The sequence below is a fragment of the Impatiens glandulifera genome, chromosome 9 (assembly GCF_907164915.1).
Source record: "Impatiens glandulifera chromosome 9, dImpGla2.1, whole genome shotgun sequence".
Lineage (NCBI taxonomy): Eukaryota > Viridiplantae > Streptophyta > Magnoliopsida > Ericales > Balsaminaceae > Impatiens > Impatiens glandulifera.
This window is the reverse complement of record NC_061870.1, coordinates 33722069-33748953: the sequence shown is the minus strand read 5'-3', so window position 1 is coordinate 33748953 and position 26885 is coordinate 33722069. Positions and strand designations below refer to the sequence as shown.

Genomic DNA, 26885 nt, shown 5'->3' with positions numbered 1-26885 from the left:
ACTCTAGGACTTCTTAAGATGATTTGCTCTTAAAAAGAGAATGGTGAGCTAATGTAATAATTGAGAAAATTCCAATCCAGACTCCAATTGCAAACTTTTACTATTTGTGTATTAAACTTTTCGGGTTATGTGGTTAACCCCTTGTGGCCACATCTTTTCTTTTAGATTTGCAGTTCAACAGACTTAAATAGTACTAGATTGAACACTAAGGGTCATTAAGATCCATTGGGTGTACCAAATCCATCCTAAACATTACAAATCAAAACCATTGTCTCTACTACAACAACTAATTCCAGTTTCAATCAGCCTAAAAGGGAAAACGAATCCAGATGAGTGAAAGATGGTTTCATAACACATCAAAGAACAATGAATACAACCTTAGAATTAAATATGAGTGTGAATTTCAGAATTACAAAAAATATACCTATCATGTGACTAACTGTTCTTTCAATAAAGAATCATGGAAATACAAAAACAAATTTCTATGGATGATCCGTATACATGTTTGAGAAGCAAGAGACAAAGATTTACCATATTCACAACGGTATGGATCTGCAAGAAATGTGATTTGAACCGTAACTAATAGCCTGTAAGCTGGAGGCTGACATATTTGTCATCCATACATGAGGGCCATTAGATTCTCCGCGAATGTTATAAGCATAAGAAGGCCATCTTACATTCGATTCACACGAACTTGTCACACCCATCTTCATCATTTTCAAGGTTCTCTCGAGGACTATAAGACTTGAAAATGTAGAAAAACTATTCCCCACAAATACATCAGCCCTCGAGCAAACTTCATAGTCAATTGCTGACTGGATGAGATATGGCTTGTTCTTGTAAATCTCCAGAACTCCCAATTTCTTCTTTTCAAAAGGAATCAGACCTTTTTTCCAACCATTCAAAATTGATTTATCTTCGAGAAGGCTATCAGCAATTGCGAGGTAAATTACTACTGGAGCTTTCAGGCCTGCAATGTTGCTAACTCTCTCCATAATCTCCTCTTTGCTGCTGCAAATTTCAGTTATATTAGATCTCTGTTCTAGTTTCTTACAGTGAATCATCCAGTCTTTCTCTATTCTCATATGAACAGCCACATAAGGAACTAGACCAGTCTCAAGTGACCCTCTTCCCATCTCTCTGATTTTCGACACAACACTATCAGCTTCTTTCGATATCTCCTCCACAAAGAATAAGCACTGAAAGACCTTCGCATAGTCTTTAACCGCCCAATGGTCATGCCAAAGAAATGGATTCTTCCCAACAATCCTAACCACATCATGGCTGTCGTAAGGTTCTTTACTAAACTGCCTCAATTGATCCAAATCTTTCTCAACAGTCCATTTTCTCCCACTCCCTTTGTGAAGCTCGGTTACATTCATTGTTCGGTTAGGGAAGCGAGACAATTGAACAAAACCCTCACAGAGTGAATTAAACCTATCGAAATCAAACACTTTGTCGAATGGAATAGGCTGTAAAAGATCCACTTCCTTGTAAAACAGAGAAGCACTTAAACTAGGCATAAGAAGAGTTCGATTCAACATTCTTGCAGTAAGGCAAGCTCTTACAAAAGCAATCTTCTGATTGTTTAATCCCCATGCTATTTGAGGAACCTCCAAGAACTTGATTCTATCGATTCCACCAGACGATTCATTCAATAAGCTCTTACTAATAACATTCCAATCAAGGCCAGTGAAAGAGGACATAAAAAGAGCTCTCACTAATAACCCAAATACTATCAGACCAACACATTTGCAAGTAATTGAATTCAACTTGGTTCTGCGTATAAGCCGCGATACATGCTGCCATTTTGATGAGTCCATTCGAGGTTCAGATCTGGACTATAAACAATCAAACAGCAACAACTATATATAGATGGATGGTCAATCAAAATATATATCGAAATCCATTCTAGTAGTTCCTAAACGCAGATCAAACGTTATATCTGAAATGATCAAACGGCTACATAGCTTTTAAGAAACACATGCAAATCCTTGAATCTAGTTTCGGAATAAAACTCCGGAGACTAAAGAAATGCAAAACCTCACCTTTAATATATCATTTTACCGTCCATTAAGAGCCAGGATTAACATGAGATGAAGAATCGCTTGATCTAACTAATCAGAAAGAAAAAAAGAATGGGTAAGACAGATCGATCGATGATAACTACGACGGACTGAATCCCATGAAGTGGGCGATTCTGGAGAAGAAAGAGAAGTGGAAGGCGGCGAATTGACGGGAATTCAATGGTGGATATAGTTGAAGTCGAAATAAGAAGTGGAGTTGAAATCGGGGGTCTGAATTTGAAGGAAGAAAGAAAAAGAGGGTGAGAAAGATGATCTTGCTGCAAGGAAATACAAGAAGGGCTAAAAGGATGAAGAAAGAACAACAAACCCTACAGACAGAGAAGAATCGAGGTGGGGGAGAGAAAGGGCTTGTCAAGTTGTCAGAGAAGACCAAAAAAAAGAGTACATTTTTTCATATAATTGCTAAAAGAGGATTTCCGCAGTCTTTCTGGATCTTCCTCATGTTATTTATTTGAAAATAATTATTCTAAATTTTTGTAAATAATTTGGTGTTTATATGAATTAGGAAGATTCATTGCGTGCTATTCATATGCATAAAATTATATTTTTACAATGTTCCGTTTTTATAAATTTGATGTTGAATTTAAAATATAAAATGTTATTAGCTTAGTCGGTTAAAGAGTTATACTTATGTGGGTTAGATTGTGAGTTTGAAATATAATATTTTTAATTTTATTTTTAACCGTTTTAAGTTTATGGACGAGTCAACCCATAATTCGACTCAAGTATTCATTTACTCTCACATATATATATTCAAATTAATTAAAGTTCTCGACACAAATATCCATTTACTCTCGTATATATATATATATATCCAAATTAATCACAACTCTCGACAACTCTCGACAATTCAGACACTTTTTAAATTAAGCATATATATATATATATATATATATATATATATATATATATATATATATATATTTATTGGGGTTTCTAAAAAAATAAAACTTGGTTATTTAAAAAATAATAATTTATAATTATTTTAAGAATTTAAATATTTTAATAAAAATATTTAAATTATATTAATATATAATAATAATAATAATAATAATAATAATAATAATAATAATAATAATAACTCACTAAGATAATTTAAGTTACCATAATAATTTTTTAGAGAAAGTAGATAATATTTTTTAGATTAAATTATTTAAATAACTTATCAAATAACCTGATATCTTGTAATAAATTTCTATACTAACTTTTTAAATAATTAAAAAATTATGCATATTTAAGCAAAAGGCTGTACAAACACTATGCAAACACCAATTAAACAAGCAAAAGCAATTAAAGAAATAGAAACCTCATACATATTTACATTGTTTTCTTCATCTTCCAACCCAATTTGGTGTTGTCATTTCCTTAATTAGAACCTGAAAAAAACACAAAGTAAAGGCATTCACCTTAAAAATCAAAACACCCAACTCTAAATCAAACAAAACTACGATATCCATTTATACACATTAGTTATTTAGGTAAAAAAAAATATTAGACTTATAAATGTATGAAAAATAAATATATGATAATTCATCAAGATAACTCAAGTCTAATAGAGTGTGTAAATATGTTAATATTTGATTTATTTATAATAAATAAATAAAATAAGGTTTAAATTTCAATAAAAAAAATATTAAACTTAAAACTTTCAAATTTAAAAACAATTTTAATTCCCAAATAATTTCAAAAAATGTCATTATAGAAAATATGATCATTGCTACAATCACAGTTACCATAATGGTGTAGGTATTTTTCATTAATAAAGCCTACTTTAAAGTTTTAAAAATAGTGTAAATGCTTTAATTGACAATAGAAAGAAATTCAAACAAGCCCCTAATTAAGATGTTGGACAAGAGACCATAGTACTCTTCATCCTTAGTAGATGTCGAACTCAAATGTGTCAGATTGGGATGTTGCTCCCTATTGCAAAAATAAAAATATAAAAAGCCCATACTTATTCGTAAAACATACGCCAAATTTATTACACACGCTTTCTCTTTCTATTTTATTTGTTCAAGTTGTATTTTATTTAAACAAAATTAATTTTGGCATCATTATTATATATATAAGTAGCTTAATTCTAAAGAGATAGAAATCAACCCATTTGATTTACACAAAAAAAAAAAAAAAAAAAATAAAATAAAATAAAATGTCTTATTACAACTGAAGAGTATGAGTGTGAGAGTGTTAATTTTTAAAATAAAAAGTATAGAAAATTTCAATTTTTTGTAGTTGTACTTATATTTTAGTTTTTTTTTTTTTAAATATATAATTTTTTTTAGAAAGTATAATGTTCCATTAGCCTTCCTCCGGTAATAAAAAAAAACAATTAATTTATTTTAAAAATATATATTTTTTATTATCTTATTTAATTATTAATTTAGATAAAATAATATGTAAAAATATATTTAATAATATTTATTATTTTAAACTCAACAACTTTGAGTGTTTCAAAACACTATTATATCATCTAATATACTGTATTAAAAAAAATAAAAATTATGTAATTTTCATTTAATAAATCTCGTTTATAAAATAATAAATATTTTAATTAATAAAATAATTATTCAAAATAACAATTCACACCAGGTAAAGAACCAATAGACATGGTGACATAATCTCGGTTTAAATTTTTAATTTGAAGTTAAGGTAAATACCAAAAGGATAGTTTTAATTTCACATGAGAAAATGAGAAATTTATGATATTTTTTTATGAGCTTAAAGTAATTGTATAGTTATATGATTAAAGGCTCTTGTATTTTGTAATGAATAATGATAATAAGGAGAGTTATAGCAAATAGAAACAAATTTTAGATTCACATATTTTGTTTATCAATTTAAAAAAAATAATAATAATACAAAGTTACACAAATACCCAACAAAATCCAGAAAGCACAAGACCTCAATATTTCCGGTCGCCGGAGATAAGATGTACTGTAGCTTATTCACTCAGACTTCACTTCCGACCGTTGCCTTATCCTTTCCATCCCATAAAACCAGACCAATATGTCTCCGCCGCCGCTATCGTGGAAACCCAAGAATGTCCATGGACCAAAAAAAATCTCCAAACCCTAACTTTATTACCACCGTTTCGAAGCTTCTATGGGGAAAAGCCCTTCCTCCCTCTCTCCTCATCTCCACCGTCCGTACCGCCTGGTCGACCACATGGCATCTCATGATGTCCCAGCTCGCACCTTCCGATCCATCCGGAAGCTACACCCGACCCACCAGTCAATTCCGGGTCCAACCCCTAAACTCCACCCTAAAACCCGGATCCCTTCACCTCTACGTAGGCATCCCATGCCCGTGGGCACACCGTACCCTAATAGTCCGAGCCCTCAAAGGCCTCGAGGACGCCGTTTCAGTCTCCGTCGCGTCTCCGGGGATAGACGGTTCATGGGTCTTCGAACCGGATTCTGATGATGTCCGAGTAACAACGGATAGAATTGTCCCGACATTGGATAAAGTGAATGGATGTCGGACAATGAGAGAGGTTTACAATCTCCGGCGAGGTGGCTATAACGGCCGTTCAACAGTTCCGATGCTTTGGGATGTAGAGAAGAGAGATGTGTTGTGTAATGAAAGCTATGATGTAATTGAATTGTTAAATTCCGGGTTAAACGAATTAGCTGGTAATCCGGATACTGATCTTTCCCCACCTGCATTGAAGAAAGAAATTCATGAATGGAATCAACTGATATACCCAAACATCAACAATGGAGTGTACAGGTAATAATAAGAATGATTATCAATTAACAGACAGACAGACAGAAAACAAAGATGATTGATTTTGAAATATTGTTTTAGGTGTGGTTTTGCCCAGAGTCAAGAGGCATATGATTCAGCTGTGAATGGGTTGTTTAAAACATTGGATATGGTGGATGATCATTTGGGTAAATCAAGGTATTTATGTGGAGATGCATTGACATTAGCAGATGTATGTTTGTTTACAACGTTGATTAGATTTGATCTGGTGTACAATGTTATGTTCAAGTGTACTAAGAAGAAGATTATTGAATATCCAAATCTTCATCCCTATATGCGCGATATCTATCAGGTATCTATCTATATATATCTCTATACATTCTTTTGTTATGTTTTGTTTTTGTAGATAGATTATAATTGAATTTGGCATTGTTCTTCATAGATTCCCAATGTAGCTGCAACATGCAATTTTGAGGCAACAATGGACGGATATTATAAATTTCTGTTTCCCCTGAATCCCGGGGGCATTCGTCCTATCATGCCCTCTGGTTCGGAGCATGAAGTTCTGTCGAAGCCTCACAACAGAGGAGGAGGAGGATCTGTGTCAACTTTCGAGGAAAGAGTGAATGTAATTGTTAGAAGTTAGAATCAATCTCATAAACAATTCTTCCATTGAAGGTAAGTTATTCATATCTATACCATACATAGGTTCGAGTTATTCATATCCTTAATTTAAATCTCAAATACCAACATTTCAAAAAAACCTTCTAAGTCATATTGTAAAATAACCCAAAAGAAAGAAAGAAAGAAAGAGTGAACAATGCAAGTATAAATGAATCAAAACAAAAAGTTGATCATATCTATACTTTACTTACATGATGCTTATTTTATCTTTGCTTGCTTTTCCATGATGATGTATCAATATCAATTTTATGATTATCGAAAAATGTTTGCCACTCGTAATGGGGCTGCTGATCATCATCATCGCCGTCGCCTAATAAAGCATACTTCCAGTTTAACTCCTCCGGATATTCATCCTTACTTCTGTTACCACCTCCCTCCACCAAATCCATTCTCAATTTCGTTACTTTCTCAATGATCGCCTCTATAGACACATCAAACGCGTCTTTGTGTTTCACCAGCTTCGACCGAGGATCAGCGTATATTAGCCTCGGAATCAGATTTATCACTTCTTCTCTCATCATCTTCACTTCCTCCCTTGAAAATTCACTCAGCTTTTCCTCTATACTCACTGTCCCCTTCCTAATATCATCCTCTGGAATGAACACTGAATATTTCGTAAACTTCTTCGGAAGATGCCACGTGTACTGTGCATACGCCGATCCCGGATGGAAGAACACTGGTATACAACCAGCTAACATCGAATCGAAAGCCGATCTTCTCGTGTACGAATCACCTTGTGGCTGTAAGCAGAAAACAGATTTCTGAAACATCTGCATTATACTGCTTGGAGAATGACACTTGCTCTCCTCCGCGGAACGACACTCTAACAGCTTTCCAACATTGGAGCTCCGGCACTGTTCAATCAGCTGGTCACGTATCGATTCGAGTTTACCGGGGCGTGGGGCTCCCGCGAAAGAGAAAAGCCATTTCCTATCCAAATGTCTCATCCTCTCCTTCCAAGCAAATATTTCAGAGTCTTTTGATGGATGAAAGTAGGTGGGATAAGGAATGGCGAAATCGTTTGAGTTAAAAGGACTCGACTCAATCACCAGCGTTGACATGTTCTTGGCAGCCGGTAAGTATAAAAATTTACTACCCCAAGCCGATTCATCATCAGTCAGTCTCCTGAAATCCCATGTAATCCTCCCTGCAACGAGGAAATGATCTTTCCCGCCCATGATTTTCCACTCTGGCCTTTTCTCCAGCCAGTCAACCAAATCGCGCGAAGCGGCGTCCCTCGTTGATATATTGTAGTATCCCCAAAGATATCTGGCGATATCAAATCCTGCGTAAAAGGGTACGAAGAAGGCAGCCGCAAGAGAAGAATCGTTTGTGAGGCAATCGTACTGTTTCATCCTGTTGTTGAAGATTACGTCGACTGCAAATTGATTGGTAGCGTACCATCCCGTATCCGAGAACACGCCTTCATGGTTCTCAAGTGGAGGACCAAGACCAGCATTAGTTGTGAACTTGCACATATCAGTCCATAGACTAAGACTTTTGCAATCCTTAAGCATGTCGTCATTAAACCTAGGTGGAAGATCATACACATAGATGTACCTACCACCGCATGAATCACTCGTGTTCTCCATACTCCTCAAAGCACTCATGAACGCGTACTTGTCTGGTTTTTCAGGCAGCAATCTAGTAGTTGAACGATTAACAGGCGATGCTGAGACATTGACATTTGGATGAGTAACAGGAATTTGTTCATCATCTAAATATTGATTAGTAGCTAGGGTTTGCTGCTGCTGCTGAGAAACAGATTGGAATTCTACAGATGGACTTGTTGGAAGATCATCAGTGAATGCACTACTACTAGATTGATCAATAGATTGGGGATTATTATCATCAGAGATGGATTGAAGTTGAGTTTGATAATCTACAGTAGTGCCTCCAAGGACTACAAAATGAAAGTAAAACAATAACAGCACGATGAATGATGACAAAAATGCCAATAATATGACATTGGAACGCGAATTCTTTCCCGCTCCTCTCTCCATGGACGACGACGACGACAACTCAAACAAACGGAGAACGTCGCCTAATCAGACTAGGAAATGATGAACTGAATTCGATAAGTTACACAAAGTAGAGCGAATCAAGTGGAAATCAAACAATGAGACTTGAATTAACTGGAAGTCAGTTTAGGTATCAAAGAAGGATTACATAACTTACAGGCATCGATAGATAGCTAGGATGTACAACGATCCATCTCCATTGTCAAACACATGGATAGATAGATAGAGAGATTTGGTATTCCGTCGGTCGGTGAATGATCGGAGAAGACGACGCGTCTTAAAGGCGTGCTCACTAACTAGGTTTACGGTTGCTTCCACATTTCGCGCCACTAAATCAGTTGGTCAACTTTTAGCTTCAAATAAAATACTAAATTTCTCACATGGAAATATATTTTATTATTATTATTATTATTATATAGCTGGAAATCATTCAAATTCCATTATAATAGGTATGCGATTATACATGAAGTCTTAATTAATAATTACTTTTTATTATCATTAATAATAAAATGATTAATATTAATATATGTTACTTTCAAAAACAATTATTATTAAATATTTTTACTAAAATGATATTTTATTTTTAAAGTCAAATTATGTGAATACAAAAATATTTTCAAATAGACGTGAAAGCCATGTTGAGATTTAAATTAGTTGTCAAATCCATATTCCATGTGCCTCTTTCATAGTCAATTAAATAATATTATATCTATTCGGGAAATATACGTTTCTATTTTATTTTTCAACTTTTTTTTATTGTTAGAGAAAACAATTAATCCTTTTATTAAATTATTTTCTTCATTATTTGGGTTTATTATTAAATCTTATTTAACACAAATTTTGTCAAGTGAAAATAAAGTTAGCTAAATATATAGCTATATAATTTGATTCTGAAAAAAATTGAAAATATTCTCAATCACACTTAAAAGAATTACAGCTTTTTAACCACAAAAAATAATAAAAACACAACTACAAATTTGACAGGAAATTCCAATACACAAAAAAAAAACATAAACTATAATTTTTCTTAATAAAAGATGATTCAATAGATTAAACAATAAAAGAAATTTAAATAGACATGACCAAGCATAAATTTTAAAATAGAGAAGATCTTTTAAGCTATGTTTCTTTTATTTTAAATTATAATTAAAAAATTAGTATACTATTAAACAAAAGAAATGTAACTTAAACTTTTCTTTTGGAGATAAAACATTAAAAAAAGCAGAGAAGCCATGAAAGAGTTGAACTTGGAGAATCCTTATTTTCTTTATCATTTCATTGCATGCAAAACATAATGAAATAATAACAGTTGTCTAAGATTCAAAATAATAATGTGGAAAGGAGGTGCAACAACAATTTCCTCCATTCAAAATGGGCAGAGAAAGATGCATTAATTATTAAACCAAACAAAACAAAACAAAACATTTCATTCAACAATACTACTCCCTCTATTTGTTTGTTTGTTAATACAGGATGAAAAAGATGATATGGAGTGAGGATTTTACCACCTGCTCCCAAAGAAAGCTTTTTCTTCTTCTTGTTTCAAATTTTCATTAGAAATTTATAACTTACTGCCAATCGGGTTTTATTTTGTCACTGACAGTGGAACCATAGTTCGGCCCACCCTTTCGGTATGATATAAGAAATTCAATTGGATATCCTCTCAGCTTATGTGGCATAACACCAAGATCCTCCATCTTTAAGGCTGCACCACCAACATTATAGTATTAATAATTAACAACCAACACTTAATAATAATAATAATTGCGGAAAATTAATTCACTAACCATCAGGTGATACAACTGTGTCCTCAGTGAGGGCATTGATCCCATCTAAATTGAATATTGATGGAGATGGTAACGGGAAAGGAACTTTATTCAGGAATATCTCCCTCGGTGTTGCAATTGCCTTCAATGTCAATGTTCGATACAATTAGTTGCCATAGAATATAAGAGAATGTATAAATTAGATCAGAGATTATCAGACAATTTAGGCCTTGTTTGATTGTAAAGGTTTATTTGGATTTAACTCTAGATCCCATCATCAATCAAATCATCGACCAAAATATCAAAATCCCATCTCAAGTCCAATTTTCACAAAACAGTAACTTTACATCAAACAAGCTCTTAACTGATATCTTCTATAGGACTGGATATTACAACAGCTCATTTGTTACCTTGGCAATTGGGAATGGGACTTTTACATATCGAGGATATTCACGTATCATGTCATACATGATTTCTGCCTGCAAATTTCAGAGATGCAACATCAACATCATGAATAGAAGAAGGAAGATAAATAACAAGTGTAAATATAACTCACCATTTCATGCAAAGTGAACACCTCTGGACCACCCAGCTCATATATTTTGCCCATGCTGGAGCCATCATCTTTCAGTGCAGACATAATGGCAGATGCAACATCAACAACATATACAGGTTGGAATCTGCAAACACAATCAAGCCTCATCAGAAAATAAAAAACATATACACATTTTCTCAAGTTTCAATTGATCCTAGTAGCATACTTTGTATTTCCACCTCCTATGAGTGGAAGGAACCCATAGTTTTTCGTAAACTGTGCCCATCGATTCAGGATCCTATCTTCTGTGCCAACCATGGTAGCTGGCCTCAATACGGTAGCCTGAGATACAAGAATTGCAAGAACATTTTGAAATGTGAAAACAACAAGATATAAACTTCACACACAAATCAAGTTATTTACATGTGAGGTAATAAACACAGAAAAAGAGAAGAAAACTGAGCCTATAAGGGTAGAGACAAATGATATAATTTCTCCATTGTAATGCAAAAGCTTCATGAATATCTCACCTCTGGCAATTCTCGCAGAACGGCTTCTTCACCAGCAGCTTTAGCTCTTAGCAATCTAGATGGAGAAGAGGAAGATGCCCCTAAGGAAGAAACTTGTATAAATCGCATAATGCCACCGTGCTCTTTAGCAATCTGCAACAAAAGCATTGGCTCCAGATATCAGTCTGATGTTTTGAAACTACTCTTTGTATTTATTTCATAATGTACAATGCTAAGAAGTATTCGAATATTGTCAATTAACAGTATATGAAACATGCATAGTAATCAATGAAGCAAAGAGTTCTACATTCAGGTGCACTTTGAGGGCATCAAACTTTTGGAATTCCTGCAGAAAGGTACAGACATGCTATGCTGCATGATAATATTATTGCTTAATTTTCCGTGGATTGACTATTTCTTGGATAATGTGAGGAAGATTGCTGAAGTTATTTAGTGTAACATAATGATAAAAAAGATGCTCAACACCCTAATTAATCTCTTCAGTAGAGGAGCAACTTTAGCCGCATGATTCATGTATATGGCTTACTTTTTTATAGGAACAGATAAATATATAATAAGTATAGAATACCACATCCTCCCACCATATTAAACAAAGCAACACAAGTTTTAGCAACCAATGCACAAAGAAACTGGTACCTACTTTTCAACAAATTCAAGAATTTCTGTTTTGTGAACCTACCATTCCTTTTTTAAACAAAGTTCATTTCATTGAAAGACCTCGTTTAAGCCTAGCGACAAAGCAAGTAAAAAAAGGAAAGAAAAGACATGGCATCAATTAAGGCCTGGTGAGGTAGTTTCGATGAGCGACAACGACTCCCCCACACAAGTCCCACCAATGCTAACATAAAATTTAGCAAATAAAAAATGCATGATGACCTCGTTTTACAATGGAATACCTTTAGTTCAAAAGAAATTGAATTATTCACTATACTATGGAACCTTTCATACAATTCAAGAGTTCTAGCCTAAAATTGGGAAATACAAGAAAGGTGTATTGCAAATACTAAAATTGCAAGCATCTCTAGGGACTTACCACTGCAAGTTGTTCAGCCATTGATTTGTTAACTTCCTCAAAGCTGTAATTTCGAGTCTCATATTCCCTTCCTGCCAAGGAAGTGACTGTTTAAGTACAAGACTTTCAAGGCAACAAATAGAACTGACACCAAAAGAGGGCTGAAAAAGAATACCAATCAGATTAATAACCACGTTGGCCTTTGCCATGACAGCTTTAATTGTATCCTCATCTCTAGGGTTGTATTTCATGGGAACTATCTACAAACAGAAACAAGCATAAGAGAAAAACTGAGGTCTTGTGCATACAAAAACCACCAGGCTGCAACAGCAAATACCTCTAACGGGCTAAAAACCTAAAACATTAGTTATTTATATTGAGGAGGGGAGGATGCTCTCAGCAATTTTACCTGTCCCAAATCACCCATCACTTTCAAATGACGTTGAGAATCTTCAGAACCCCGGAAAGGAACCAACACCTGAGACCCCATTTTTGCTGAGAAGCATCATAACAAGTTAGGCTTCTACTTTAATGGTAAACTAACATGCAGATATTAACATCCAATAGATGAAAACGGAAAGCTCAAAGAAAAAACTAGAGTTATTTCTAGCTTCAGTTCAACCAGTACACAATGGAAAATCTCCATTGAAGTGATTTGAGTATATGTTTAGCATGGCTTTAATGAAAAGTGATAGCATTACATCTAATTGCCAAAAGGGTAGAATCCTTGTAAGTAGTATGCACAAGAAAGATCACTGATCTGCATTTTTTTGAAGAAAGAAATTCCTTAAAGACTTCCAACAACCAAAACCCACTGTTTTCCCTACTTCAATTTCATCTAATCATAAAACATAGTGGAAGAAACCACTAATAAATTTGTGTCAAACTAAATTCAATTTCCAAATATGATTAGATCCACATCCTCCAAAAATCAACCCTCCAATTATTTATCTAACTTCTGCCTCAATTTCCTCCATTACATAAGAACCAACATGTCTGTCCTGCCTTTTGATAATATTCTCATCCATCAAAGATCGATTTGTAATATGCTAAGGGATAAGTTTTGCTCATTTACCCTTATGAATTGGTTATCTCAATTTTCCAGATACAAAATGTCAATGAATATTTATAGAAGGATAAGTTTTTCCCTCAACTACTTAACTTTTGTCCATAGGCTTCAATACTCTGAAAAGTACACCAAACAGTGAAATACAGCCTGCTGTTTACACAAGTATAAGACATAATGCACCTAATCCAGTGTACAAGCCAACTCACCAAGCTGTTGAACAACATATCGCCCAAGAAACCCAGTAGCTCCAAAAACTGTAGCAACGATACCACTGACATGCACAAAAATGTAAACACGGATTCAATTACACCATGAAAACAGCTGCAAGTTCAATCTTGCTCGAATTTCAATTAAAAATGATAAGGAAACAGAAATTCAACAAATCTATTAACACTGAAATACGCACTGTAATATGGAAACCATCAGGAACTCCTAAACTACTACTACTACTACTCAAAGGACGCCTGGGAAGCGGCTATCAGTCTTAATCAAACGGAGAACAAGTAAAAATCTTTACCTGACAGATGATCTTCCACCTGTACCTTTACGGACTAGATGCCCCACGCCTTTAGGGGTAAGAGAAGACACATAACGCGGTCTGTCAACGCCATAATCTACAAAAACAAAAAGATCAGTTGATTATACGATTGAGAACAGCAAGCAAAAGACTGCAGGTTCTAAAGAAAAGTAATTTGAAAACCCATCAATCTATTATAACCTGAAATGGCGAACGAATGACGGAGGAAATGAAGAGGAAGAAATGTGAACTTACTGTGACTGGAAAGATGATCGATTGATTTCAGATATGAAGCTGCTGGTAATGCCCTTACAGATTGGTGTCCTAATCGCCTCGAAATAGTCTGCATCATCGTCCCAATCGGATCACCAACGCAATCGTGTCTTAGAGAGAGAAAGAAAGAAAGGGTGAGAGTATACAAAGCACCCTAACAATCCTAAGTTCGTACCCTTCCTCTTTGTTCTACTTTTTAACATTTGAAGACAACAAATATCACATTAATAAATTTTTAGCCCATATTCATTTTTTTCATTTTAATTGGACATACAAATATTTTTTAATAAATTATTTTTTATTATAAAACTCAATCACAATATAACAAAATTCAATTATATATATATAAACCAATAGTTTATTTTTTTTTAACTAGTGTAGACATCTATTATATCCTAAAATTAGCATAAATATTTATGATTCTTCACAGGAAGGAGGATTTAAACGTGAAAATGTGAATGTGAGACCACATACAATTTTAAAATAAATCAACCAAGATTGATACATATTGTGGCTCATTTTAGGATATAGCATATCTTTACAAATAATGGCTCATTTTAGGATATTTCAGATCTATGTTATAATGACTCATTTTAGGATATTTCAGATCTCTGTTACCTGTAACATAACACCCCAAACAAACATGATACGCATCGATCTCATCTCATAATTTTTTATCTATTAGGTTGACTATTTTCACATAAACGAAGTCAAAACCATTAAAATGAACATTAAACTCGTAAATTGCACAAATCTATTGGAAGGAAATGAATCAAAACTAGTGCACAACTAATTATAAATTAATTTGAAGAGTAATTAAAGAGGTGAGATTGAAAGTTAGGGTTTTAAGAGCATATGTCTCTAACAATACATAAATTTAAGTAACTTTAATCAGATTTGTTTTCAAATGAGAAAAGGAGATTCCATTTTAGTAATGTATGATTCTTTCCAATAAACTAACTATTCAAGTGGGCAAACTATTAAGGAGGTAAAAGAATGTTAATATTAAGAACATGAATTGGAAGTTAGGGTTTTAGGAACTTATGTCTCTAACAATATAAGTTTTTTTTTTTCAGAAATTGTAGGCTTCAATGAGAATCAAACTTGAAATATCAAGGTCTAAGTTCAAGAGCCTTATTATTATCACTGATACAAAATCTTAATAATATTGACATTAAGAGACTGAGAAAAAGATGTTTTGAGCTGATAAATAAGAAGTTCTACAAAATCAGAATTGCAAAAGGAAAGAAGAGAGTCTGGAAAATCTAAATTTAGAGAGAGCTAGCAAATCCTATGATGAAACAAAATAAAAATAGACTAAAAACCTCAAAAAGTCTTATTTGCATTTCTCTCCCTCGGAAAGAGCAGCGCGATAAATCATATCATCATATTCCGCTCTCATCTCAATTTTTTTTCCTCTTCTTCTCTCCATACAAAGACCGCCTCAACTGAAAGTCCCCACCCTTGAGAGGGTAGGTTCAGTGAATTGGGCCGCACTTGCGTTTGAATTGAAAGATTCTGATTCCGATTGATTGTCCTCGAGCATTTACAATAACACCATTTATAGCTAGCTAGCCAGCCAGCCAGCTGATGAACCAACCAGCATCTCCGCTCCTTCCTCTAGTGTTTTGATTTACATGTTGTTCTTCTTTCTGATCAGAAGAAGTCTGGTATGCCACTTGATCTAGAAGAGTACTCCATTACCAACTTGAAGAACATTGAGTTCTTGTCCTCTAATAGCCTTAGTGGTGCATCAAACTCTGCCACTTCACCTGAAATTCAATCAATCAATCAATAAACCAATACAAACGAGATTCAATCATTTCATTCTGTTTTCGTTCGTATTTACTTACCATCACTGAGAACCAGAACAATATCACTGTCTATAACAGTTGGGATCCTATGAGCTATGGTGCAGACAGTACAATCCTTAAACTCTGTTCGGATAATCTTCTGAATCAGATTGTCTGTGGCTGAATCAACTGAAGCCGTCGCCTCGTCCAAAACCAGCACTCTCGCTTGCTTAAGTAAAGCCCTCCCCAATGAAACAAGTTGTCGTTGTCCCACGCTCCAATTATCTCCATTTTCAGTAACTGGATTTTTTGTCCATTTAAAAAATCAAATAAAAACAACAATCGCCAAATTATTTACAATAATCCTATTCCAATTTCTACCTGGTGTTTCCAGCCCAAGCTCTTTCTCGCGAACTATATCGCCAAGCTGAGACTTGTCCAATGCCTATAATCATATACATACATGTTCTTATTGTTAATATTAGCAACAAGAATTCTTTGTAGTAGAATCAAGAGAGAATGGATAGAGATTTACCTTCCAGATGTCCTGATCAGAGTGTTCGTCAAGTGGGTCGAGATTATTCCTGATGGTACCTTCAAACAAGGTTGGTTCTTGAGGGATGATACCCAAACGGCTTCTAAGATCATGAAGTCCAATAGTTGAAATATCAATATTGTCTATAATAATCTTGCCACTGACCGGTTCAATCAATCTAAAAAGGGCCTGGATCAAAGTAGATTTGCCACTCCCAGTACGACCAACAATTCCAATCTTCTTCCCACCAGGAAATACACAGCTTATCCCATGAAGTACCATAGGAAGATTCTCCTTATACCGAGCCTTTACATCAATAAGCTCGATAGTTCCATTTTCCGGCCAAGATGAAGGTGGACTAGAATCCTCAATAATAGCAGGAGCTTCGCTTGGAATCTGGCAGTATTGATGAATCCTTTCTATGGAAATAATCTTGTTTTCTAGCTTGCAGAAACTAAGTATCCAACGGGATAAACGTGCATTCAAATTCAGACCATACGTTACTGCCAACCCAGCCATGCCTGAGCATAAACAAATGGAAATAAATATATATTTTCGAGAGAGCAACTAAGAAAATCAGTGAAAAATAAAAAGAATCTTACTGGGTTCTATACTTCCATGAGGGAAGCTGACAAGAAGTATCATGCAAAAGGCAAAGACGAAAGTGGAGAGTAACTCCATGCGTAGACATAGCCACTCAATAGCTGCAAGGCTGCAAAAGAACGGTCGAGCAAAACAATCAAGAAGGTAGAGATTTCGTTTCATAAACCGCTTTTCTTGTCCAAATCCTCTAATTGTGGCTGCTCCAGCTATTGACTCTCCAAACAGATTGATAATTGGAGATTTTTGTATGCTAACAATCCGAACAAGTTCCCTTGATGAAGCCATATAGTATTTCTATACATTTTCAAATCAAATTTCAAATCAAATTCGAACAATTCCACGAAGAAGACTATTTTTATTTATTACAAACCTGCATCCACAAGCAAGCAATGGCCATTGGGACAACAAGAAGCAAGACTTGCCATGTAACATCAGTCATTACACCTACAATACCAAGAAGTTGGATCGTAGTTGACGCAAACCCACCAAGTCGAAAAGGAATATCCAGATCAACAACACTTTGATCCACAGAAACCTATCAATCAATATTCAGTAGTAAGTCAAAATCATCTTCTAAGTTATGCCAAGATTCGAGATGTTAAAAGCATAAAAAACCAACATTCATACCCGGTTCAAGATCCTTCCAGCAGGAGTGGAGTCAAAGAAGGACATGGGTGCTCGGAAAACTGTTGTAAGCATTTTGAAGAACAACTTCTGTGCAGCTGCAAGACCAAACGTTGCTACCAAAACAGCCCTAATGAATATAAAGCAAGCACTTCCAAAAGCAAATGCCATGTAAACTACGAGAAGAACCATATTGCTCGTTCTTGGTTCGGCCCCAGGTGTTTGTGGATTTGCCCAAGCCATCCACCAATTACTAGCTATCTGAAGCACTTGAAATAATGTCTGGGCAATGATTATCAAGGGAATTAATAAACCTCTGTAAGCTGCAGCCATATATGACAAGTAGATTTTCATGCTCACTCTCCCCCTCTCTCTCTCCTCTTCTTGAACAAGCTGCTTCTTCCTAGACCGTTTTCCTTTCTTTTTCTCTTTAATTGCTTTCTGGTCTGGAGCAGATGTACCCTCCTCCACTTCCCTTACTAAACTGTCCAGATTGCTTTCCACTGATTCACCCGCTGTACTCAATGGAATGGACGCGCTACAAGGGTCGTTTTCGTCTGACATTCCTCCAGAGCGTAGCGGGATATCCATAGATTCAATTGCCTCATTATGAGCAGATACCAAAGCTCTGAAATCAGTTCCAGCCTGCAAGAGTTCATCATATTTCCCTGCTTGAATAATTTGTCCTTCCTTAAGAACCTGCAATTTTGGGGAAAAGGAAATCGTTTTATTTAGAGGGTACGGATCATAAAAATTAAAATTTTAAAATTCTCACCAGTATCAAATCAACAGCGGGAAGAAATTCAACTTGGTGTGTAACAAAGATCACAGTCTTTGTCGCAAGTGCAGTCACTATATATTCCTGCAAAGTCAATTTTTCAGTCATAACCAGCTTCAATTATTGATAAAATGGAGAAAAACGTTGTACCTTGAACAACTCCGATCCAGTGTGAGCATCGAGAGCACTAAATGGGTCGTCGAGTAAATAAATGTCTGCATCCTGATAAAGTGCTCTAGCAAGCTGCACACGTTGTTTCTGTCCCCCGCTGAGATTTATGCCTCTGTCACCTATAATCGTCTGGTCACCATGGGAGAAAAGCTCCAAATCCCTTTTCAGTGAACAAGCATGAATAACATGCTTATACTTTGCCTTATCCATTGGATTTCCAAATAGAATGTTTTCCTCTATGTTACCAGATTGTATCCAAGCCGATTGAGAAACATAAGCAGATGAACCACATAATCTAACCTAAATTGACAAAACATTTAAAGAACTTGAATTTTGTATATTTGAGAAAAATTACAGATTGCTAGTAACTGGCCCCCATTTGGAAGCACTTTCTGGGTCCAGGATCCAAGTTCTGTTTCCAACCATGATCTCATTTCTGAATATGTGAAACCTAGAAAATGTTTCCAAATGGGCTCAATGTGTAGAAGAAGACTTACTTCGCCCGATAACTTAGGAATCTCCCCAAGAATGCAAGAAAGAAAGCTCGATTTTCCTGAGCCAACCATGCCACAAACAGCCACACGCATTCCTTTCTCCACCTTCAGTTGAATGCCCGATAACGTAAGCCTAGATGAACAAGGATCCCAACTGAAATCCCCGCCCTTGATTTCAACCGTGGTGCTCGACAACCCACGCGGTAGAACTATGGTTGCATCGTCTTGTAACTCTTCCTCGAGCAAGAACCCTGAAATTCGATCGAGCGAGACTTTCGTCTGAGCCATCATGGAAACCAAGTCAGGGAAATTCCTAAGCGGTTCCTGTAAAATCCTAAACGTAGCCAAAGCCGAGAGCACTCCACCCGCAGTCAGCTGACCCCCGAGCAATATGCAAGTAGCAAACGTAACAGCCGCGACAAATATAGGCGAACTCCAAAATATGAAAGTAATAAACGCCTGAGAATAAAGAGCCCTCCTCAACCACTTATACTCCACGTTCCTCATCTCCTCTAGCTTCAAACGATACCGATCCTCCCAAGCTTGCAGCTTGAGAATCCTCATATTTCTAAGACATTCCGACGTTTTCCTCATCCTATCATCCTTCGCTCCCATCAACTTGTCTTGATACTCCTCCTGAACCCTCGCCAAAGGAACCGTGGCCACGATGGAAATGATGGTGGCTATTAACGTGGCGATGAATGCAATCCCAACGCTCTTGTAAAGGATAGCGAGCGCTAGAATGATTTGTAAAGGAAGCATCCATAAGTCATGAAGATACCATGAGTAATCGCCAACTCTCTGAACATCAACCGCCATGTAATTCACAATCTCGCCACTAGTATGACTCTGTTTAGCAGAGCTAGACAGCTTGAGACCTTTCCGATACACCATTGCTGTCAGACCCGACCGAACGTGCATTCCCAGTATGTCGACTCCGAGATACCATTGACGGGTCGTCAAAGTCTCAACTAACTTAGCAGAGAAGAATATTCCAGCCAGAAAGTAGCCTTGGCGAGGAGTGCTATCGGCTCCAGCTAAGTAATCGACGAAGTAGCTGATCATATAAGGACCGACATAAGAAACCAGGGTGTTCAGCCCTGCAAATATAGCATTACAGGAAGCTTCCTTCCAGAAAGACTTGAAAATAGCCTTGGCCAGTGAAGGTTGGGAACTAGGGTTTTCTGCCTTTAACTTCTCCCAGTTCGAGTTGAGAACTTTGTAATTAGTCTTGGATCGATCTTTCGGCGCTAGGAGAGGGATATCTCGAAGCTCTAGCGGCCTCTTTGCACCGAGCGAGAGGATTGGATTCAACCACGAAAGTGTGGCTAAGCTGAAGATTCCAGCTTCACTGTAAGGAGTAACATTTAAGCACCCTGCATCTTCTTCGAGCAACAATGGCTCTTGAAGATCAGAGCTCTGGCATAACTGGATGCCTGTTAAACCAGTAAATGCAATGTAACAGAGGAAGGCTAGGGCAGGGGTGGATGCCAAATTGGACAATACATGAGCATTCAAAAGAGATTTTGAACCTTGATCAAGAAATCCATTAACATCAGCATACAAAGTACATAAACAGATAACGAAAGAGACTATCCACCATACCCTCAACAGCAATGGGTATTTCTGTAAAGCTCTAAATTTGCAATGAAGGGTAGAGAAGCTAAGAACAAGCCAAGATAAAGCCTGAGCAGCAGGCAATAGAAGGACGGTCCAATTCGTTGCAGTTTTAATAAAATAAACGCCATCAAACCCTAAAACTAGGATTTGCAGAAGAAGGAGATATAAGCAACAGAAGAGAGAGACCTTAAAGGAAGCACCAATCTCCACCGATCGAATTTCGGCGTCGATACGGCTGCGGCGAGTTGGTGCGGAATTTGCATGTGAATCTTCCTTGAAGGCTCGAACACGACCAACGCATAGAGATATCTGTCTGGCAGATACAATGAAGATGAATACGAGGAACAAGGTTAAATTAATGCAAATCGATGATAACTCTAATATGGGTAAGGTGTGGAAAACCCCCAAATGATTGTTTGTCGATGAAAACGATGTCGTCGGCGAACTCTCTGACCATAAACGATCGATTTCACTAAACAAAAAGTCTATACCCATAATAACCAGTGTTCAAGAGGGTGGGGGGAGATAATAATATTTAAGCAGACGAGATCATAAAATCGAGAATAGGGCATTTCACCATCTGATGATGATGATTGTTGTATTGAATGCTGGAGAATGTTGACAAGTCGCGATGAAGAATACAAATAGGTGTTCGCCTTTCAGAGAATCTGCAGACACATTGCACATCAAAACAAAGTCATTTTTATCATCATCTATCCATCCATCCCCACGCGGAATACGAAGAAGAGGAGGAGAGAGAAACCAAATAAAAACTAAATTCCTTTCCTTTCGTTTTCCTTTTCCTTTTCCTCTCTCCTTCTCTGTATATTTCTACTGCAAACGGACAACAAAACCTCGATCAAATTCAACATATGGAGAAACCCATTAAAGAAAAATCCAAATCAAACCTGGGTAATCGTCCTCAGCTGAGCTGGTGAGAGAATCTGCTGTTTTTCATAGAGAAAAAACAAAAAATCATCAGAATTCAAAAACACCCATTTACATACACTCTCTTCTACTAACATTTGACATGAGATTGGGCCATGTGAGAAGAAGGTGGTGATGAGTAGACTAGCAATAGCATAAAGTACAAGGCGCTAGAAACATCGAGAAAGAAAAAGGGGATCTGCTAATCCATGGCGATTCGTAATAATGTATTTTAAATTAAGATGAAATTGAAAAAGGGAGTTAAGAAGAAGAAGAATTGAACCTAGAAAACGCCGTGTGAGAATTGGACTCCCAAAATGGTTGATTTTTTTGGCTGAATTGAAGGAGACTGCAAACCCTGCAACTTCATCACATTTTACCATTATATAGATAGAGACAGCCACAGTTTGTTTTTTTTTTTTTTTAGTTTTTTTTTACTACAAAGGAGAGAGAGAAAAAGAAAGAACTAACTGCCAACAATACTTTTTTTTTTTTTACTATTAAGGATTATAAGAGAGGAATGATAATTAATATATTTTGTTCTTTTCTTACATCTATATTCATTTTTTATCTTGCTTAAAATTTTATAAATTAATTTTATTATGATCAAATATATAAAATATTATTTTAGTTATTTTGTCACTAACAAAATGTCAAAAAAAAAATATATTATTAATAGTCAAAATCATTTTTTTATTTAATATTTTTTACCTAACAAAATTTATAAAATATAAATATCATTACTTTTACTTTTTATTTTTTACTTTTTACTTTTTATTTTTTACTTTTTCAATTTTAAAAAGTTTATATATATATATTTATATATTTTGTGTAGTTGAGTAGTGGACTATTACTACTTTCTTAAATTAAAAGAACTCATTTAAAATATATTATATATATATATATATATTTGCTTAATATTAAGGTTTGTACCATAATTTTACAATTTAAATAAATTATTTATCATATTTGCTTGCTTGTTACATTATTATTATTATTATTATTATTATTATTTTTTATAAATGTAAAAGCCTAACAACTCCCATGACATAACACTTATTTCAACTTTGAAGTAATCGATTTTATGAGTTTTTTCTATATCTTAAAATTTTAAGTTATAAGATTTTAAGTTTATGTTTTTTACTTGTCGTTCTATTGTAATTTTTTTAGAATATTGGGTTTCGTTTCTTCTATACAATGCGATTAATTCTCGCAGGTTAACATATATTCTGCAAACACACTTTAACAATTTAACCAGACACAAAATTTGTCGGTCTGACGGACTCGAACACAGAACTTCATGGTGGCCAAGATATTCATGTCTTATCGCTTATAGTTTGGATTTTTCGATCATTATCTTGTGTGTTATTTTTTCCTCTCCATTATTTTAGTCATATTTGTACTATTTGTTTCTATTTTGTTTATATTGTAATATTAACTTGTAAAGACTTAGATTTTTGAGGGACCCATTGCATAATTCCTCGTTTTCCATGCATATTGAATTGTCAATGAAGTACAAGTAAAATAAACTATTATTTGAGAAAACAAGTCTAGGTTTACTATATTAAAAGAAAAAACTTACCCATTTACAACCCTTAAAATGGTAAACTAAGTTTTAAAATTATTCTATGTATAAGCAATGAGAAAGAGTGATGATCAAAATGCCCTCACTAAAATTATAGGATATAATTTAAGTTTTGTACGGACAAAATGTAAATAAATAATAAAAGATTAAATAACTCTAATCTGATTATCTATTAAAATGTTTAAGTTGGGGGTGGATTTCGTTACTTAAAATTAGTAGTTGTTTTCTGTGGAAAATATATTATGATTTAAGAAAAATAAATATAAGCCTTCAAATTTTGACTCAATTAGGAAAGTATAGAATAAATAAATAAAAAATATAAAAAGATGTCCAAATCATTTTATATTAAATATCCATTAAAATTGTAAAATACTCTTCAGTCTTCACTCCTTTCCCAATCTCATCTTTATATTAATTTTCATTCTTCTCTCCCTCGTTATACACATGTATGAATTACAACAAAAATAATAAAAAGTTTGGTCAACTGTATTTAATTGGATATATATTGAGCTTAATTATTAGAATGATCTAAATCATAATTCATAAAAATAAATACAATAATTTGTAAGACTTAATTATAATTTATGTTTAAAAAAACATAAATAAGAAAATAAAATACTTATATTAAATGATGTGAGATTACAATTATAAATTAAATCATATTACAATATAAATCATAATTCCAAAAATAATTTAAATCACAATCTAAAAATAGCCTTGTACTACTCAATTTAAAGTCAATAAAATCTTAATTATAACATGTGAGTTTCAAATAAAGTTTTCATTAAAATTGTTGGGCCAACCAATACCCAACAAACTCCACCTTTGGCCCAAAACAGTGCAAAACATAATCACGGAATCGCAAGACACATCATCGCCAATTTATTACCACCGAGGCAACAAAGAGAATACCCAAGGTAAACTCGTATCACAAAGACCAGGGGCAAAGGCACAAAGCATGCGGAAATCACAAAGATCACGCAAGAGCACAAAGCATTGGAAAATCACAAAGATCTAATACAAGAGCACAAAGCATGCGAAAATCACAAAGATCAAACGCAAGAGCACAAAACATGCAAAATTTACAAAGATCAAACGCAAGAGCACAAAGATCTAACGCAAGAGCACAAAGCATGCGAAAATCACAAAGATCAAATGCAAGAGCACAAAGCATGCGGAAATCACAAAGATCAAACGCAAGAGCACAAAGATCTAACGCAAGAGCACAAAGAATGCGAAAATCACAAAGATTAAACGAAGAGCACAAAGCATGAGAAAATCACAAAGATCTAACGCAAGAGCACAAAGAATGCGAAAATCACAAAGATTAAATGCAAGAGCACAAAGCATGAGAAAATCACAAAGATTGAAGGCAAGATCACAAAGCATGCCATTCCCATAAAAGACGAACCTCAACGAGTTTTCCCTAAGTCAAAATTTAAAATCCGTTGACACGAAATAAATTTTTCAGCAGGTAGACACTTAGTACCCATATCAGCAGGATTAAATTTTGAAGGAATTTTCTCTAACTTAACAATGCCCTTTTCAACAATATCCCGAATGTAATGAAACCTAACATCAATATGTTTAGTTCTATCATGAAAAACAGGATTTTTACATAGTTGAATAGCAGATTGACTATCAGAAAACACAACCACATTTTTGTCAAGAAAACCAATTTCATACAAAACAGCCCTAAGCCAAATTGCTTCCTTAAAGGCTTCAGTGGCAGCTACATACTCAGATTCCGTAGTAGATAAAGCAACAATGGGTTGAAGTTGAGACTTCCAACTTATGCAAGAGCCACACAAAATAAACACATAGGAAGTAGTAGATTTTCTATTATCCCTATCATTGGCATAATTGGAATCTACATAACCAACCAACTTTGTACCTACAGAACACTTAGAGAAAGTCAAACCAACATCAACATTGGTTTTTAGATATCTCAAAAGCCATTTCAAAGCATTCCAATGAGGAATACCAGGGTTAGACATAAATCTACTCAAGCAACTAACTGTATATGCAATATCAGGCCTAGTACTAACCATGAGATACATAACAGACCCTATTACATTGGAATAAGGCACATTCTTTATTTCAGTTTCAGTCTTAGGAGACTGATCCTTACTTAACACAAAGTGGGAAGCAAGAGGCACATTCACAGATTTAGCATCAGACATAGAAAATTTACTCAAAATTTTAGCAACATATGCACTTTGATTCAACACAAGAGAAAATTTTGTTCTATCTCTAATGATATTCATGCCCAAAATCTTCTTAGCATCACTTAAGTCTTTCATGTCAAAATTTTCACAAAGCGATTTTTGCACATGCATAACAGACTTCAGACATGGGCTAACAATCAACATGTCATCCACATACAATAAAAGAAATACAGGCACAGAGTCTATATTCTTGAAGTAAAGGCAATGATCAGAAGAACTTCTTTTAAACATCAAAGATTGCATGCACTTATCAAACTTGATATTCCATTGCCTAGGAGATTGTTTTAAACCATACAAGGCTTTTTTTAACAAACAAACATGATCAGGCAACTGGGGGTCAACAAATCCCTCGGGTTGATGCATATAAATATTCTTATCAAGTTCACCATGTAAGAAAGCAGTAGTAACATCCATTTGCTTCAATTCCCAATCAAAGTGAGCAACTAAAGCAAGCATAATTCTAACAGTAGTGAATTTGACAACAGGAGCGAAAATTTCTGCATAATCTATTCCCTCCTTTTGAGTAAATCCCTTGGCTACTAACCTAGCCTTGAATCTAACTTTTTCAGACTCTTGTTTCACCTTATACAACCACTTGCAATCCACTAAGGAGCAATTATGAGGTTTAGGAACAAGTTTCCAAGTATCATTGATTCTTAGGGAATTCATCTCATTATTCATAGCAACAATCCATTCAGTAGAAAACTTAGACCTCAAAGCTTCTTTGTAAGAGTTAGGCTCATTACAGTCTAGGGATTCAAAAATGTTAAAAGCAAATTCAGACATATTGCAATCATTCAAATTATCATCCCTAAATCTAGAAGACATTATAACAGTTCTTCTACTTCTATCCCTAGCAAGTTGATAGTCATGCAAATCATCAGACAAATCATTTGAATCAGACAAAACATTTGAATCATGCAAATCATCAATATCATGCACATTATCATGCTCCACCTCATTTGGAGCATTCACATTATGTTCAACAGGTTGATCAAAAACTACAGGCACATGCTCCACCTTATTAGGAGCATCATTAACAGGAGTGGGGGACATAGACAAGCAAGGAAAATCATTCTCATTAAAAACAACATCTCTACTTATCACAATCCTAAGCCAGGTTCACTCCTATCCCAAAGCCTATAACATTTTACCCCTTCAGGGTAGCCTAAGAACACACATTTCTTGGACCTAGGCTCCAACTTGTCAACCTTCTGATGCACATAGCCAACAAAAATAATCATACATTGTATATTTTTTCCATTCTAACATGATTTTTCATATATATCATAAACAATACAATTTAATCACACTAATAATAATCACAG

At 34.9% G+C, this 26885-nt stretch overlaps 5 protein-coding genes across 5 annotated transcripts; 1 reads left to right on the top strand and 4 right to left on the bottom strand.

Moving 5' to 3' along the window:
- Window positions 1-363: 363 nt before the first annotated feature.
- Window positions 364-2436, bottom strand: LOC124914271 (O-fucosyltransferase 23). Its single transcript, XM_047454780.1, has one exon. The coding sequence runs from the start codon at window positions 1821-1823 to the stop codon at window positions 537-539; it is 1287 nt and encodes a 428-aa protein (XP_047310736.1). The 5' UTR covers window positions 1824-2436; the 3' UTR covers window positions 364-536.
- A 2514-nt stretch (window positions 2437-4950) lies between these two features.
- LOC124914626 (glutathionyl-hydroquinone reductase PcpF) lies at window positions 4951-6686 on the top strand. The gene is made up of 3 exons (XM_047455217.1): window positions 4951-5816; window positions 5895-6144; window positions 6235-6686. Exons 1-3 carry the CDS (start codon window positions 5017-5019, stop codon window positions 6436-6438), a joined length of 1254 nt encoding a protein of 417 aa, XP_047311173.1. The 5' UTR covers window positions 4951-5016; the 3' UTR covers window positions 6439-6686.
- LOC124916307 (xyloglucan galactosyltransferase MUR3-like) lies at window positions 6617-8697 on the bottom strand. Its single transcript, XM_047457032.1, has 2 exons — window positions 8682-8697; window positions 6617-8520 (listed from the first exon to the last, which is right to left on the bottom strand). Exons 1-2 carry the CDS (start codon window positions 8695-8697, stop codon window positions 6680-6682), a joined length of 1857 nt encoding a protein of 618 aa, XP_047312988.1. The 3' UTR covers window positions 6617-6679.
- A 1197-nt stretch (window positions 8698-9894) lies between these two features.
- LOC124914148 (NADH dehydrogenase [ubiquinone] 1 alpha subcomplex subunit 9, mitochondrial) lies at window positions 9895-14375 on the bottom strand. Its single transcript, XM_047454638.1, has 12 exons — window positions 14182-14375; window positions 13927-14023; window positions 13616-13680; window positions 12750-12835; window positions 12516-12600; window positions 12362-12432; window positions 11329-11460; window positions 11025-11140; window positions 10820-10943; window positions 10674-10742; window positions 10285-10405; window positions 9895-10202 (listed from the first exon to the last, which is right to left on the bottom strand). The coding sequence occupies exons 1-12, from the start codon at window positions 14276-14278 to the stop codon at window positions 10066-10068; spliced, it is 1200 nt and encodes a 399-aa protein (XP_047310594.1). The 5' UTR covers window positions 14279-14375; the 3' UTR covers window positions 9895-10065.
- A 971-nt stretch (window positions 14376-15346) lies between these two features.
- LOC124914010 (ABC transporter C family member 5) lies at window positions 15347-21590 on the bottom strand. Its single transcript, XM_047454467.1, has 10 exons — window positions 19201-21590; window positions 18683-19003; window positions 18530-18616; window positions 17758-18453; window positions 17501-17665; window positions 17130-17424; window positions 16528-17048; window positions 16374-16437; window positions 16053-16292; window positions 15347-15971 (listed from the first exon to the last, which is right to left on the bottom strand). Exons 1-10 carry the CDS (start codon window positions 21310-21312, stop codon window positions 15856-15858), a joined length of 4617 nt encoding a protein of 1538 aa, XP_047310423.1. The 5' UTR covers window positions 21313-21590; the 3' UTR covers window positions 15347-15855.
- Window positions 21591-26885: the final 5295 nt, after the last annotated feature.